Source organism: Lemur catta, chromosome 1 (genome assembly GCF_020740605.2).
Source record: "Lemur catta isolate mLemCat1 chromosome 1, mLemCat1.pri, whole genome shotgun sequence".
NCBI classification, from domain to species: Eukaryota; Metazoa; Chordata; class Mammalia; order Primates; family Lemuridae; genus Lemur; species Lemur catta.
The window spans coordinates 283517316-283530676 of NC_059128.1; the positions used below are offsets into that span (position 1 = coordinate 283517316).

General features: G+C 44.8%; 1 protein-coding gene across 5 annotated transcripts in view; it reads left to right on the forward strand.

Moving 5' to 3' along the window:
- PKNOX1 (PBX/knotted 1 homeobox 1) overlaps positions 1 to 13361 on the forward strand; it is a 65967-nt gene that overhangs the window by 36611 nt on the left and 15995 nt on the right. For 4 of the 5 annotated variants that reach the window (XM_045540740.1, XM_045540741.1, XM_045540742.1 and 1 more), the window contains 4 exons: positions 3192 to 3363; positions 4895 to 5065; positions 9325 to 9424; positions 10665 to 10762. In XM_045540740.1, coding sequence (XP_045396696.1) covers positions 3192 to 3363; positions 4895 to 5065; positions 9325 to 9424; positions 10665 to 10762 — 541 coding nt within the window. The remainder of the gene's footprint in view (positions 1 to 3191; positions 3364 to 4894; positions 5066 to 9324; positions 9425 to 10664; positions 10763 to 13361) is intronic. The other variant, XM_045540743.1, reaches the window with a different exon arrangement.

Below are 13361 nucleotides of genomic sequence, written 5' to 3' on the forward strand. Positions count from 1 at the left end.
GAAGTGAAATGATGTATAATGAAACCAGTTTGGTTTTTCTCATGAACATGGTGTTATCTGAGGACCTGCTATAGGGAGCAGCTTCCAAGAACCTGTCAAGGTTAGTGAGGACTTCCTGTGTAACCATGCAATGAAATGTTTCTCGGTAATAAAAAGGAATGTGGATACATGGAACAACTTGAACTCTAGCTGCGTTATGCCTCGGAGTGAAGCCATTCTCGAAAGGTTACACATCATAAGATTGCATTTACGTAGCATTCTTGAAAAGACAAAACTGTAGTAATGGTGACCAGCCCAGTGGTTGCCTGGGCGGGGGCTGCAGAGGGGGAGCGAGAGGTGCGTTGGGAGTTGGGGTTGTCTGCGTTCTGACTGGCGGTGCTTGCACCGGTCTGTACGTGTGCTGAATTCATGGCCCTGCGCTTCAGGGACAGTCAGCTCTACTGTTAGATAGTTTTTTTTTTTTTTTTGAGACAGAGTCTCACTCTGTTGTCCAGGCTAGAGTGCCGTGGCGTCAGCCTAGCTCACAGCAACCTCAAACTCCTGGGCTTAAGCAATCCTCCCGCCTCAGCCTCCTGAGTAGCTGGGACTACAGGCATGCGCCACCATGCCCGGCTAATTTTTTCTATATATTTTTAGTTGTCCAGCTAATTTCTTTCTATTTTTTAGGAGAGACTGGGTCTCGCACTTGCTCAGGCTGGTACTATTAGATAATTTAAAAAATAAATACCATGGTCAGAATTTTTAAAAAATTGGTTACATATATGTTAGAGCTAACTCAATTAAAAAATTTTTATATTGATACCTGTGGAAATGGAAAGAAAAAAATAACAAAAAGATTTTTTAAATAAAATAATTCCAGCCGGGTGCGGTGGCTCATGCCTGTAATCCTAGGACTCTGGGAGGCCGAGGCAGGTGTATCTTTTGAGCTCAGGAGTTCAAGACCAGCCTGAACAAGAGCCAGACCCTGTCTCTACTAAAAATAGAAAGAAATTAGCTGGACAACTAAAAATATATAGAAAACATTAGCCAGGCATGGTGGCGCATGCCTGTAGTCCCAGCTACTCGGGAGACTGAGGCAGTAGGATAGCTGGAGCCCAGGAGTTTGAGGTTGCTGTGAGCTAGGCTGATGCCATGGCACTCTAGCCCTGGCAACGAAGTGAGACTCTGTCTCAAAAAAACAAAAAAAATGTACAGTTTGGTAGTGTAAAGTAGATTTACATTGCTGTGAAACAAATCAGAACTTTTTCATCTCGCAGATCTGAAACTCTGTACCCATTAAACAACTGTCATCTTTTCCTCCTCCTTCCTTGCCCAGCCCCTGGTAACTACCATTCTACTTTGTGTTTTTATGAACCCGACTATTTTAGAGACTTATGTAAGTGGAATTATACAATATTTGTCTTTTGTGACAAATTATTTCACTTAGCATAATGTCCTCAAGGTTTATCCCTGTTGTAGCGTGTGATGGCAATAACTTGGATAATGTGTATGCGATTCCATTTCTAGGTAGCTCTCCTGGAAGATCATTGCATATGTATGTATACCAAGTCTCTCCTACATTGTTTGTAAACAATAATTATCTGCAAACAACCAACAATAGGTGAATGGCTACCCTGTTGGGATTTCACACTGTGTCCTGCATTTGCTACGGTTAAGATATGGATTTCTGTGCAAGGACACAGTCTGTTAAGTAGCACTGGCTATGTAATTTACGGGGCCCAGTGCAAAAAGAAAGCATGGCACTCCTTGTTCCAAATGCATTAAGTGTTTTAAGGACAGTAATAGCAGAGCATTAAACTGAGTTGAGGCCCTGGGCAGCTCCCAAGTCTTATACCTATGAAGCCAGTCCTGTTTGAGTGACATACGAACATTTTGAAGAACAAACCAAGTTACAGAACTATGTGAGGGCACAGCATCCTCTGGAAGAGGACACCCATTAAAACAGTACTAGCAACCACTCTGGGGGAGAGGGGAGGAGGGGAGGGGTACATTGTGGTACCCAAGAGGATTTCTGCTTGATCTCTGTATGGTCTGAATTTTTTTAAGAGGTATGTATTCATTTATTGTGTAATTAAAAATAAATACTAGAGGCCAGGTGTGGTGGTTCACGCCTGTAATCCTAGCACTCTGGGAGGCTGAGGCAGGAGGATCGCTTGAAGTCAGGAGTTCGAGACTAGCCTGAGCAAGAGCGAGACCCCGTCTCTACTAAAAATAGAAAAAACTAGCTGGGCGCAGTGGGGTGTTCCTGTAGTCGCAGCTACTCTGGAGGCTGGGGCAGGAGGATCTCTTGAACCCAGGGGTTTGAGGTTGCTGTGAGCTAGGCTGACACCATGGCACTCTAGTCCGGGCAACAGAGCGAGACTGTCTCAAAATAAATAAAATAAAATAAAATAAAAACCAGAGATACACCACTCATTACGATGACTATAATTAAAAAAACAAAAAACAGAAAATAACAAGTGTTGAGGGTGTGGCGTGATTAGAATCCTCATACACTGTTAGTGGGAATGTAAAATGGTGCAGCTACTTTGGAAAACAGTCCTGCAATTCCTCTAAAAGTTCAACGTAGAGTTACATATGAGCTAGATAGCAGTTACAGTGTATGCACATACCCAAGAGAGATGAAAACATCTGTCCGCACAAAAACTTACACGTGAGTGTTCATAGCAGCATTAACAGTAATAACCAAAAGATAGAGACAACCCACGTGCCCATCAGCTGATGGATAGATAAGATATGGTACATCCATGTGATGGGGTATTATTTGACCATAAAAAGGAATGAAGTACTGATCCATGTTACAACATTAATAAGCCTCAAAAACAGATGCCAGCCACCACAGGCCGTGTATTAAATGATTCCATTTATATGAAATGTCTAGAAGTGGCAAATGTATAGAGATAGAAAGTAGATTCGTGGTGGGCTGGGGTTTGGGGGAAATGGACCCACTGCTAATGGGTACAGGGTTTCTTTTGGAGATGACAAAAAAGTTCTAAAATTGACTGGCAAGGGTTGCACAACTCTATAAATATACTGAAAACCGTTGACTTTTACACTTTAAATGGATGAATTGTGTGGTATATAAATTATAGCCCAACAAAGGTGTTAGATAAAATAATGCGTGCATACGTACCAAAACATTCTCACGGAGGTGTAAAGCATATGCTTATTGTTTTTTTTTCCTCCCCCAGGCATCCACTATTCCCATTATTAGCTTTGTTGTTTGAAAAATGTGAACAATCTACCCAGGGCTCCGAAGGCACGACTTCTGCCAGTTTTGATGTGGACATTGAAAATTTTGTAAGGAAGCAAGAGAAAGAAGGGAAACCCTTCTTTTGTGAAGATCCAGAAACTGACAATTTAGTAAGTAGAATTTTAAACTTATAATTAGAACTTTGGACTGCTTGTAGTTCTGCTAAAGGAGGAAACCATGTCATTACAGAATAACATATAGTGTGTGTAACTTGGATGTCCCTGTGTCTTCTAGCCATCTCTAGTTGCCCTGTACTAAGCAAATAAATAATTTGAGCCTCCGTCCTAACTAGTCTAGGGGATTCAGTTCTCTCCTGTGTATTTGTGAAGGTTTGTTGGGGTTAATGTCTAATCTTAAAAAAAAATAGAAAAATAAAAATTCTTATGATATACTCAGTCCCTACTGCATAATAGTTTTTTTTTGAGACAGAGTCTCTCTCCATTGCCTGGGATAGAGCGCCATGGTGTCAGCCTAGCTCACAGCAGCCTCAAACTCCTGGGCTCAAGCGATCCTTCTGCCTCAGCCTCCTGAGTAGCTGGGACTACAGTCACGTGACACCACACCTGGCTAATTTTTCTATTTTTTGTAGAGACAGGGTCTTGCTCAGGCTGGTCTCGAACTCCTGGCCTCAAGCGATCCTCCCGCCTTGGCCTCTCAGAGTGCTGGGATTACAGGTGTGAGCCACTGCGCCCGGCCATCTAATAGATTTTATAAGCAAGTTATCTGACTTTGAGTCTGTCTCATTCCCTGAAGTGAGAATAGCAGTGCACGCCCCTTTGGGGTGATGATCAGAACTCTCTCTGCCCGAGTCTGTTGCATATGCATCTTTCCATTGGCCCACTCCTGCCTTGGCTCAGCAAGTGGGGAGCAGGTGTCCTCTCTGCCCCTCTGGGTTGGCAGGGACCAAGGCTCTCCTGACTGGCGACTGTTCAGCACAGGGCCTAGCACAGCCTGATGCTCGGTGACTTGCTGTTGAGCGGTTGGTCATTCCTTGGGCACATACGTGTGGATCACCACCACCGCGTTGCTAGGGACGGAGATGAGCTTTGGAGGTGCTGATTCGCAGGCGTGTGGTACTTATGAAAGTGGTTTCACTGGTGATATTAGTTAGCTGTTGCTGTGGGACAAATTACCCCATTAGCAACTTAATGCAAAAATAAAAAACTTAGAAAAACCGTAAGAGAAAATCTTCAAGATCTAGGGCTAGGCAAAGCGTTCTTAGACTTGACACCACAATTGAATGTTATAAAAGTTAAGAACCACCTAGGAGTGGGTATGGACATACTCCTGTTTATGGATGCAGAGGCAGGAGGAGACAGGGTAAGTGACTTGCCCCGCTGCGGGCTGAGTCAGCGGGGGAGCTGGGTCCCGGCCCAGCTGTCCACAGGCCCAGAGCCCGCACTCCCGGCACTGGGACGTGCTGAGGCCGACACTGGGCGCTGTTGTGTTCCCTGCACTCCGGATGCAGCTAGGCACACAGCACTAGAACTTCAGTTTGTGCGACTTCGATGTGAGTCCATTCTGTTATTGGCAGTAAAGGTGGTTCCATCTAATAACTAAGAACTGGCATGTGTGACAATGATAACTTACCATAATGCTATCTTTGTCTCATCTGAAAGTCTTTATTTTCTCTGCTTCTAGATGGTAAAAGCAATCCAGGTTTTGCGCATTCATCTTCTTGAGCTGGAAAAGGTTAATGAACTCTGCAAAGATTTCTGCAGTCGATATATTGCTTGTCTAAAAACGAAAATGAACAGTGAAACTTTATTGAGTGGAGAGCCTGGAAGCCCATACTCCCCCGTGCAGTCCCAGGTACATATGTTTGGGGTCCTGCTTTACCTCTTAGCCACTGCAGACACTGCATTGATTCCTGAGACCACCAGCTCTTTCCGAATTGCTGGGCTGTCTCAGTGGCTTCTTGCCGGAAGGACCCTTTAGGGACCCGACCCTGGCCTGGTTTGGGAATGAACTCTCTCAGGGTATGAAGTGAGTCCCTCAATCTGCGTACTGGACCCCCACTCCCATGTTGATGGAGGGTACAGTACCATTAATTTCTTTCTTTTATTTCTTTTAAAAATATTTATTATTTTAAAAAATTGTGTAAAATATACATAATATAACACTTATGATCTTAACTGTTTTTAAGTGTACAGTTCAGGGGTATTAAGTCCATTCCCAGTGTTTTGCAGCCATCACCTCCACCATCTGCAGAACTGTCTCATTTTCCCAAACTGAGACTTTAACCCACTAAATACTAAATCCCCATCCCCCTCCTCCAGCCTCTGCCCCCCCCCATTCTCCTGTCTATCTCTGTGGATTTGAGTACTCTAGGTCCCTCCTGTAAGGGAAATCGAACAGTGTTTGTCCTCTTGTGACCAGATCATTTCATTTAGCAGAATGCTATTAAGTTTCACCCATGCTGAGGCGCCAGTTGTACTTTAGCCATTCTGATGCTGTGTGGTGATGCTTCACTGTTGTAATTTTTCATTTCCCTGATGGCTAATGATGTTGAACATTTTTTCATGTGCTTATATGCCATCTGTATATCTTCTTTGGTAAAATGCTCATGTGTTTTGCCCATTTTCTATTTGTTTTTTTTTTTTTAAATTGTTGAGTTTTGAGATTTCTTTGCTTATTCTAGATATTAGTTCTTTATTGGATATATGGTTTTCAAATATTTCCTCCAAGTCTATAGCTAAGTATCTTTTCATCCTTTTTTGAGACAGTCTTACTGTGTCACTCCGGGTAGAGTGCGATGGCATCATCGTAGCTCACCGCGACCTCCAATTCCTGGGCTCAAGGGATCTTCCTGCCTCCTCCTCTCAAGTAGCTGTAGCTGGGAATACAGGCTAATTTTTCTATTTTTAGTAGAGACGGGGTCTCAGTCTTACTCAGGCTGGTCTCAAACTCCTGGCCTCAAGTGATCCTCCCACCTCGGCCTCCCAGAATTCGAGGATTACAGGCGTGAGCCACCACACCTGGCCCTCTTTTCATACTCTTAACAAGTCTTTTGCAGTGCAGACAATTTTTTTTTTTTTTTTTTTTGAGACAGAGTCTCACTCTGTTGCCCAGGCTATAGTGCCATGGCATCAGCCTAGCTCACAGCAGCCTCCAGCTCCTGGGCTCAAGCAGTCCTCCTGCCTTAGCCTCCCGAGTAGCTGGGACTACAGGTGTATGCCACCACACCCAGCTAATTCTCTATTTTTAGTAGAGACGGGGTCTCGCTGTTGCTCAGGCTGGTCTCAAACTCCTAACCTCAAGCAATCCTTCTGCCTCGGCCTCCCAGAGTGCTAGGATTACAGGCATGAGCCACCTCACCTGGCCTAGTGCAGACATTTTTAATTTTGATAAAGTCCAATTTATTTTGCTTTTATGGGGCACGCTTTTTGTGCCAAGTCTAAGAACTCTTTGCCTAGCACTAGACCCCAAGAATTTTGTTTTATGTTTTTTACCAAAAGTTTTATAGTTTTACATTTTACATTTAAATCCATGATCCATTTTGAATTAACTTTTATATAAAGCGTGAGGTTTAGGTTGAGGTTCATTTTTTGGCCTATAGATCTCCATTTGCTCCAGCACCGTTTGTTGAAACAGCGATCCTTCTTCCACTGGATTGTTTTTTGTACCTTTGTCAAAAATCAATTGGTCATATTTGTGGAGCCTGTTTCTGCATTTTCTGTTTTGTTCCATTGATCTGTGTGTTTGTACCATATAATCTTGATTACTATAGCTTATTTTCAAAATTGTTTTAACTATTCTAGTTCCTTTGTCTATCCATATAAATTTTAGAATAATCTGGTCTAGATCTACAAAAAAAAATCTTACTGGGATTTTGATAGGAATTGCATTAAACCTGTGCATCAGTGTGGAGAGAATTGATGTCCTTAGTATGTTGAGTTTTCCAATCCACAAGCATGGTTTGTCTCTCCATTTATTGACATCTTCTTTGATTTCTTTCATCAGTGTTTTGTAGTTTTTGACACATAAGTCTTATACATGTGTTTAGAATTATACCTAAGTATTTCACTTTTTTGAGTGATTCCAAATGATGTTATATTTTTAATTTTTGTTTCCATGTATTCATGCTAATATATAGAAATACAATTGATTTTTGTATGTTTATCTTATACGCTGTGGCCTCGCTGAACTCATTTATTAGTTCTAGGAGGATATTTTTGACAAAAGATTCCCTAGGATTTTCTACCTATTCAGTCATGTCATCTGCAATAGGGATGGTTCTGTTTTTTCCCTCCTGGTTTGTTTGTATCCCTTTTCTTTTTCTTGCTGTATTGCACTGGCTAGAACATCTAGTGCTCTCTTGACTGAGTGACAAGAGCAGACAGACATCTTGCTTTGTCACAATCTTAGGGAGAACCTTTTAGTCTTTAACCATTAATGATGCTGGTTGTAGGGTTTTTCTAGATGTTCTTTATCCATTTGGGGAAGTTCCCCTCTGTTCCTATTTTTCTGAGAGTTTTTATTACATTGAATTTTATCAAATGCTTTCCCTACATGGAGTGATGCGATCATGTGGTTTTTTATCTTTAGGCTGTTAATAGGAGATTACATGGATTGATTTTTTTTTTTTTTTTAACATTGAACAAGCCTTGCATTACAGGAATAAACTCCACTTGGTCATGGCGCATAATTCTTTTTATATGTATTCCTGAATTCAATTCGCTAATATTTTGTTAAGCATTTTTATGTTTATGTTCATAAGAGCACTGATGTGCAGTTTTCTTTTTCCTACTTTGTCTGGTTTTGGTATCAGGATAATATGGGCTTCATGACATGGATTGGGGAGTGTCCCCTGCTCTTCTTTTTTCTGGAAGAAATTTTGTAGACTTGCTTTTAATTCTTTTTCGAACATTCGAAAGCTGGAATTCCCTAGTAAAATTACATGGACCTGCAGAGTCCTTTTTCAGTAGTTTTAAAATTATGAATTCAATTTCCTTAGTGGTTATAGGACTATTTGAATTATCTATTTTGTATTGGATGAGTTATGGGAGTTGGTGTGTTTGGGGACATTGGTCCATCTCATCCAAGATGTTAAATTGAGGAGAGGACAGTTGTGTTCACAGCGTCCAGTACGCCCTTCTCAGCCTTCTCCTGTCTGCAGGATCAGTAATGATCTCCCTGTTTCGTTCCTGTTATTAGTCATCTTTGCCTCCTCTCTCTCTCTCTCTCTCTCTCTTTTCTTTTTTTTTTTTTGGTCAGTCTTTCTAGAGGTTTATATTTTGAAATTTTCAAAGAACCAGCATTTTGTTTCATTGATTTTTCTTTTTTTTTATTTTCAATTACATTTATTTCTGTTCTGATCTTAATCATTTCCTGCCTTCTGCCTTGGGTTCATTATGTTCTTCTTTTACTTGGATCCTAAGGTTAGAGCTTAGATTATTGAGTCTGATGGCTTAGCATTTATTATGCAGCAAATTTTAAGCATGTCTACCATTCAAATCAATGGTAGCCCACAGAGTAACCGCCTTTGGGTGATATCCACCTTGCTGTTTAACTGCTCAAACGCTGGGGAGCATGCTGTGCCAGGCCTTGTGCTAGATGCCCGTTTCCCCTACCAGCTGCAAACCAGCCATCATAGCAAATGGATAATGTAGCCCAAATGGATGATTCCAGATGGGTAGAGTTGACAAACATCTGCGTAGAGCTTGCTGCAGGCAGGCCCAGTCCCAAGTACTCTACAGACAAGAACGGGGGTGCTCACATGTGGTCTGTGCTGTGATCAAGGTGAGTAACAGGAATCGGGGTCTTCCTAGTTACACCTCCAGGGCTTTAAGGTGTGTGGCATATGGCAGTGAGGTGAAAGGTAATCTTGTGGAGGCCACAGTGCAAACCAGCATTTCAGTACTGAGAGCCGTGTTTAATGCACAGTTAGTCTTGCATGCCTTGGTTTCCACACGTGGTGCGTGCTTTCTGAAAGCCTTGTCATCTGAGCATGCTCCTTGCCCCTCACAGCTCTTTCCGTTATGAATGGTATCATTGTCTCACTTATTTTGAAGTTTTAAACATGGGCTGTCTGTTTGCTAGTAATGCCTCAACGTGTGTCTGACTTGCAGCAGATTCAAAGTGCCATCACGGGCACCATCAGCCCCCAGGGGATCGTGGTGCCAGCATCTGCACTGCAGCAGGGGAACGTGGCCATGGCGACCGTGGCAGGTACGGTGATGGACACGTGGACACTTTGTCCGCGAGCGTTTACAGAGGAAAGTCCTGTGTGTTACAGTGAGCATATAGATATGATTTTTAATTAATGCCAGTTCATGCTAGAGTAGTGTTAGAAGCTGGTACTCTTTGCCCATTTCTTGTTAATTCTCAATAACAAATATTTTATGTAAATTGTGTTTCTCTACAAAAAATATATTAGAAAGAAAAAAGGTTTTATATAGGAATTGAAAATATGTAGCAAAAACCAATTGTCATTTTCAAATAACATAGTTTTTAATTGTGCTTCTAGAAGCACCCTGAAATCTTAAGTTGTATTATTGATGCTAATGAAATAAAAACGCAGTCTTAGTCTTAGTCTTACTTGTAGAACAAACACCTTACGGGAGGGGCCAGACCCCGGAGTTCCCTGGTGCAGGTGGAACGCTGCCCACACAGCATCATGAGAATGGGATGGGGTGTGTGGGAGGGGGAGAAATTTACACTGAAAAGCCTCACAGGGAAAAGAGAGCACCGTTGGTCCGAAAGCATAGCTAGGAAACAAGTATTCACTGTTTAGTGCCTTTAGCCAAATTTTGAGTATGTGTTTGTTGTAGGAAAAGGTAGAAAGCAGAGGCAAAGCAAAGGAAGGAACCCCGCACCCCCTCGGCTGGCAGTGTGCAAGCTGTGTGTGCCGTCAGGCACAGTGCCCATTGGCCCCGCTGGGGAATTTGTTCTGATGATTTACAGTGACAAGTCAACTGGCAAAGTATTGTTGATCATTTGGAATGATTAAAAAACTCATCAAGGCCGGGCGCGGTGGCTCACGCCTGTAATCCTAGCATTCTGGGAGGCCGAGGCGGATGGATCGCTCAAGGTCAGGAGTTCGAGACCAGCCTGAGCAAGAGCGAGACCTCGTCTCTACTAAAAATAGAAAGAAATTATCTGGCCAACTAAAATATATATAGAAAAAATTAGCCGGGCATGGTGGCGCATGCCTGTAGTCCCAGCTACCCGGGAGGCTGAGGAAGGAGGATCGCTTAAGCCCAGGAGTTTGAGGTTGCTGTGAGCTAGGCTGACGCCACGGCACTCACTCTAGCCCGGGCAACAAAGCGAGACTCTGTCTTAAAAAAAAAAAAAAAAAAAAAAAACCTCATCAAACTAGAGATTTGGGTCCTTTTATAAATACATCAAGAAGAATGGCTTTAAATCATTAAGGCTTCAAAGTGGCTTATTTTTCCTTCTCCCTTTCAAGGCGGCACAGTGTATCAGCCTGTCACAGTTGTCACTCCCCAAGGCCAAGTGGTCACACAGGCGCTGTCACCTGGGGCGATTAGGATCCAGAACTCCCAGGTGCGTGTGTCATTTTATGGGAGGCTCCTGGGGGCAAGTGCTGCGCACGTGTGGGGCACGGGCCGAGCACGCTGGAGCCGGCCCTCTGCATGGAGACCGTTTGCCTGTGTGGCGACGTCTGGCTGGTCCGAACGTCAGTGTCTGGTTTCTTTGCGCTGTTCGTCTCCCTCACTGCAGAGCGTGTGCGCAGTCGGGAAAATTCTGAAGAAGCAGGGAAACAGTAACTCCCAATCCGCACCCCGGAGCAGCCGCTGTTACCGCTGTCAGTGTTGGGTTTTGTGCTTGTCCATCAGGAGGTTGGAGGTCCTATAGGCACCCTCTTCCCGGGGTCCCCACGGAGGGGGGACAGCCGCCAGGCTGGTTTTTCAGTCCAGCAAGCCTGGCCCACACCTCCAGCGTGCGAATGTCCTGCTGGGCTGGAGCCCACGCTCCGAAAAGCTGCCGGCGCCTCTCTGCCGCGCCCGCAGCGCCCGCGCAAGGCTCTCACCCGTGTGCGTTGCCAGTTCTCATCTGAAGACATTGATTTGTTCTTTACATTAGCTTTTGTCTTTGACCCGCACGGATATTTCTACAACCTTAACAACTCTGAGTCCCCAGCCTTGGGATGCTGCGTTTTACTGAACACGATAGCGAACACCAGAGGGCCTGGGCGGGGACTTCAGAGAGCACCAGAGCAAACACGCCGGGGCTGCAGGGACTGCCCAGGCGCCACCAGTGCTGTCCCTGGGCTCCGGGACCAGCCTTCTTTTCCGTTTAGAATATCTGTGAAAATAAAGCAGTGTCTGCTTTGTGGTTTTCCAGTCTCAAACATGCTCTTTTAGAGGAAACATTTTAAAGTCAAATGCCTTACTTACACAGTAGAGGTTCATTTGTCCTGTTAAGAAGGAAGTTTCTCTGGGTGCGGTGGCTCACACCTGTAACCCCGGCACTTGGAAGGCCGAGGTCAGAGGATTGCTTGAGCCAGGAGTTTAAGACCAGCCTGGGCAATATAGTGAGACCCTGTCTATAAACAAATTTTTTTTTAAATTAGCCAGGTGTGGTGGCTTATGACTGGTGTCCCAGCTACTTGGGAAGCTGAGGTGGGAGAATAGATTGAGCCCAAGAGTTGAAGGCTGCAGTAAGCCTGGGCGACAGAGTGAGACCCTGGCTCAAAAAAAAAAAAAAAGGAAATTTTCTAATGAACTGAATCAAATTGCACACCTACAGAGTGAATTACACAGCAGAACACTTGCTCACCTGAGGTTCATGGCGTGACTCCCTCCAGCCCCTGTAGCCAGACTCAAGTGCACACAGCGCCCTGGTTGCTGCCCAGGAGCTACCCCTGCTTTGGTCTGTGCAGTGCCCGTCAGGTCACTGTGTGGCTTCGTGCCTCCACACCGCATCCCCCCATGTTTGTTTGCTTGTTTTTCAGAGTGGGGGTCTTGCTGTGTGACCCAGGCTGGAGTGCAGTGGCTGTTCACAGGTGCGATCGCGGCACACCACAGCCTTCAAGCCCTGGGCTCAAGCCGTCCTCCCGCCTTTGCCCTGCCCCCAGTAGCCCAACCGCCTATGCCCCTTGGAGTTTATTGTTTCTCGTACAGCAGGGCTGGGAAGCCAAATCCACAAGCCGATTAGTGGTCCGTAACAAAAGCAAGTGGGTTTGGCTGAGGGCCTGCAGGGGAGGTGTTCTTTGGATAAAACACACACATGATGCATACAGTTCTGTATATAGCCACTTGGGCTACTCTGGGCTCTTTTTTTCTTTTTTAGCCAGAGTTTGGGTTCCTGCTGTGTTTCAGATAAGTAAGGTGGGTAGCTCACCGATGAGGGTTTCTGCGTTTTATGTCAGAAGCCATCAGAGTTGGTTTTGCCAAGAAAATTGGCGATGGTCTATTCCTCCCATGTTGCTATTTAACGGTCAGCATTATTCACGGGTGAATCTCGTCAGTAGTCACAGCGGCAGTCACAGAAGTGGCGGCTGTGTGGGTGGCGGTCATAAATAACCCTGCAAACCCTGTTCCCACAGCGGTGTCCATTCTGTGTCTCGGGCCACTGCCTGGTGGCCGTGTGTCTGGCTCTCGCAGTAGCCATGGCTCCAGGAGAGTTGAGTCTCCCAGGAGGGACCCCGCTGCCACTGTGGGCACTCTGACCTGCCCACTGCGGGGCTGTCGGCGGGGTGGATCTCCCCCAGGCTGTCTCACTGAAGGTCTTTAATTATGCTTCTAGTGCAAGCCCATTCAACACTGTTTTTGAGAACATGAAAAATAACCAGGGGGTGAGATTTCATTGGTTCCCTCTCCACCACCCACCCTTCCCAGGCAGAGTCTTTGTACACCTGTTACTCATGCATTTGAGTTTTTTGCGTGTTTCCTCTTTATGGTTATTTTTAATGTTTTTATCCAGTTGCCACGTGTCATAGCTTCCGCCATCACAGATGCAGAAGAGCTCGGAACAGATCCTGACAGCTCTCCCCTCGCAGGCCCGGCCAAATCTTTTAGCCACTTTTCGTTTCCAAGTGAAAAATCTCATCTCCTGACTCGCCGCTGGTGCTGGCTTTTGGTTGTGGCGAGGAGGGCGATGCGCTTCCTCACCCGCCCCGTCCACACGCATCGCAGCCCGG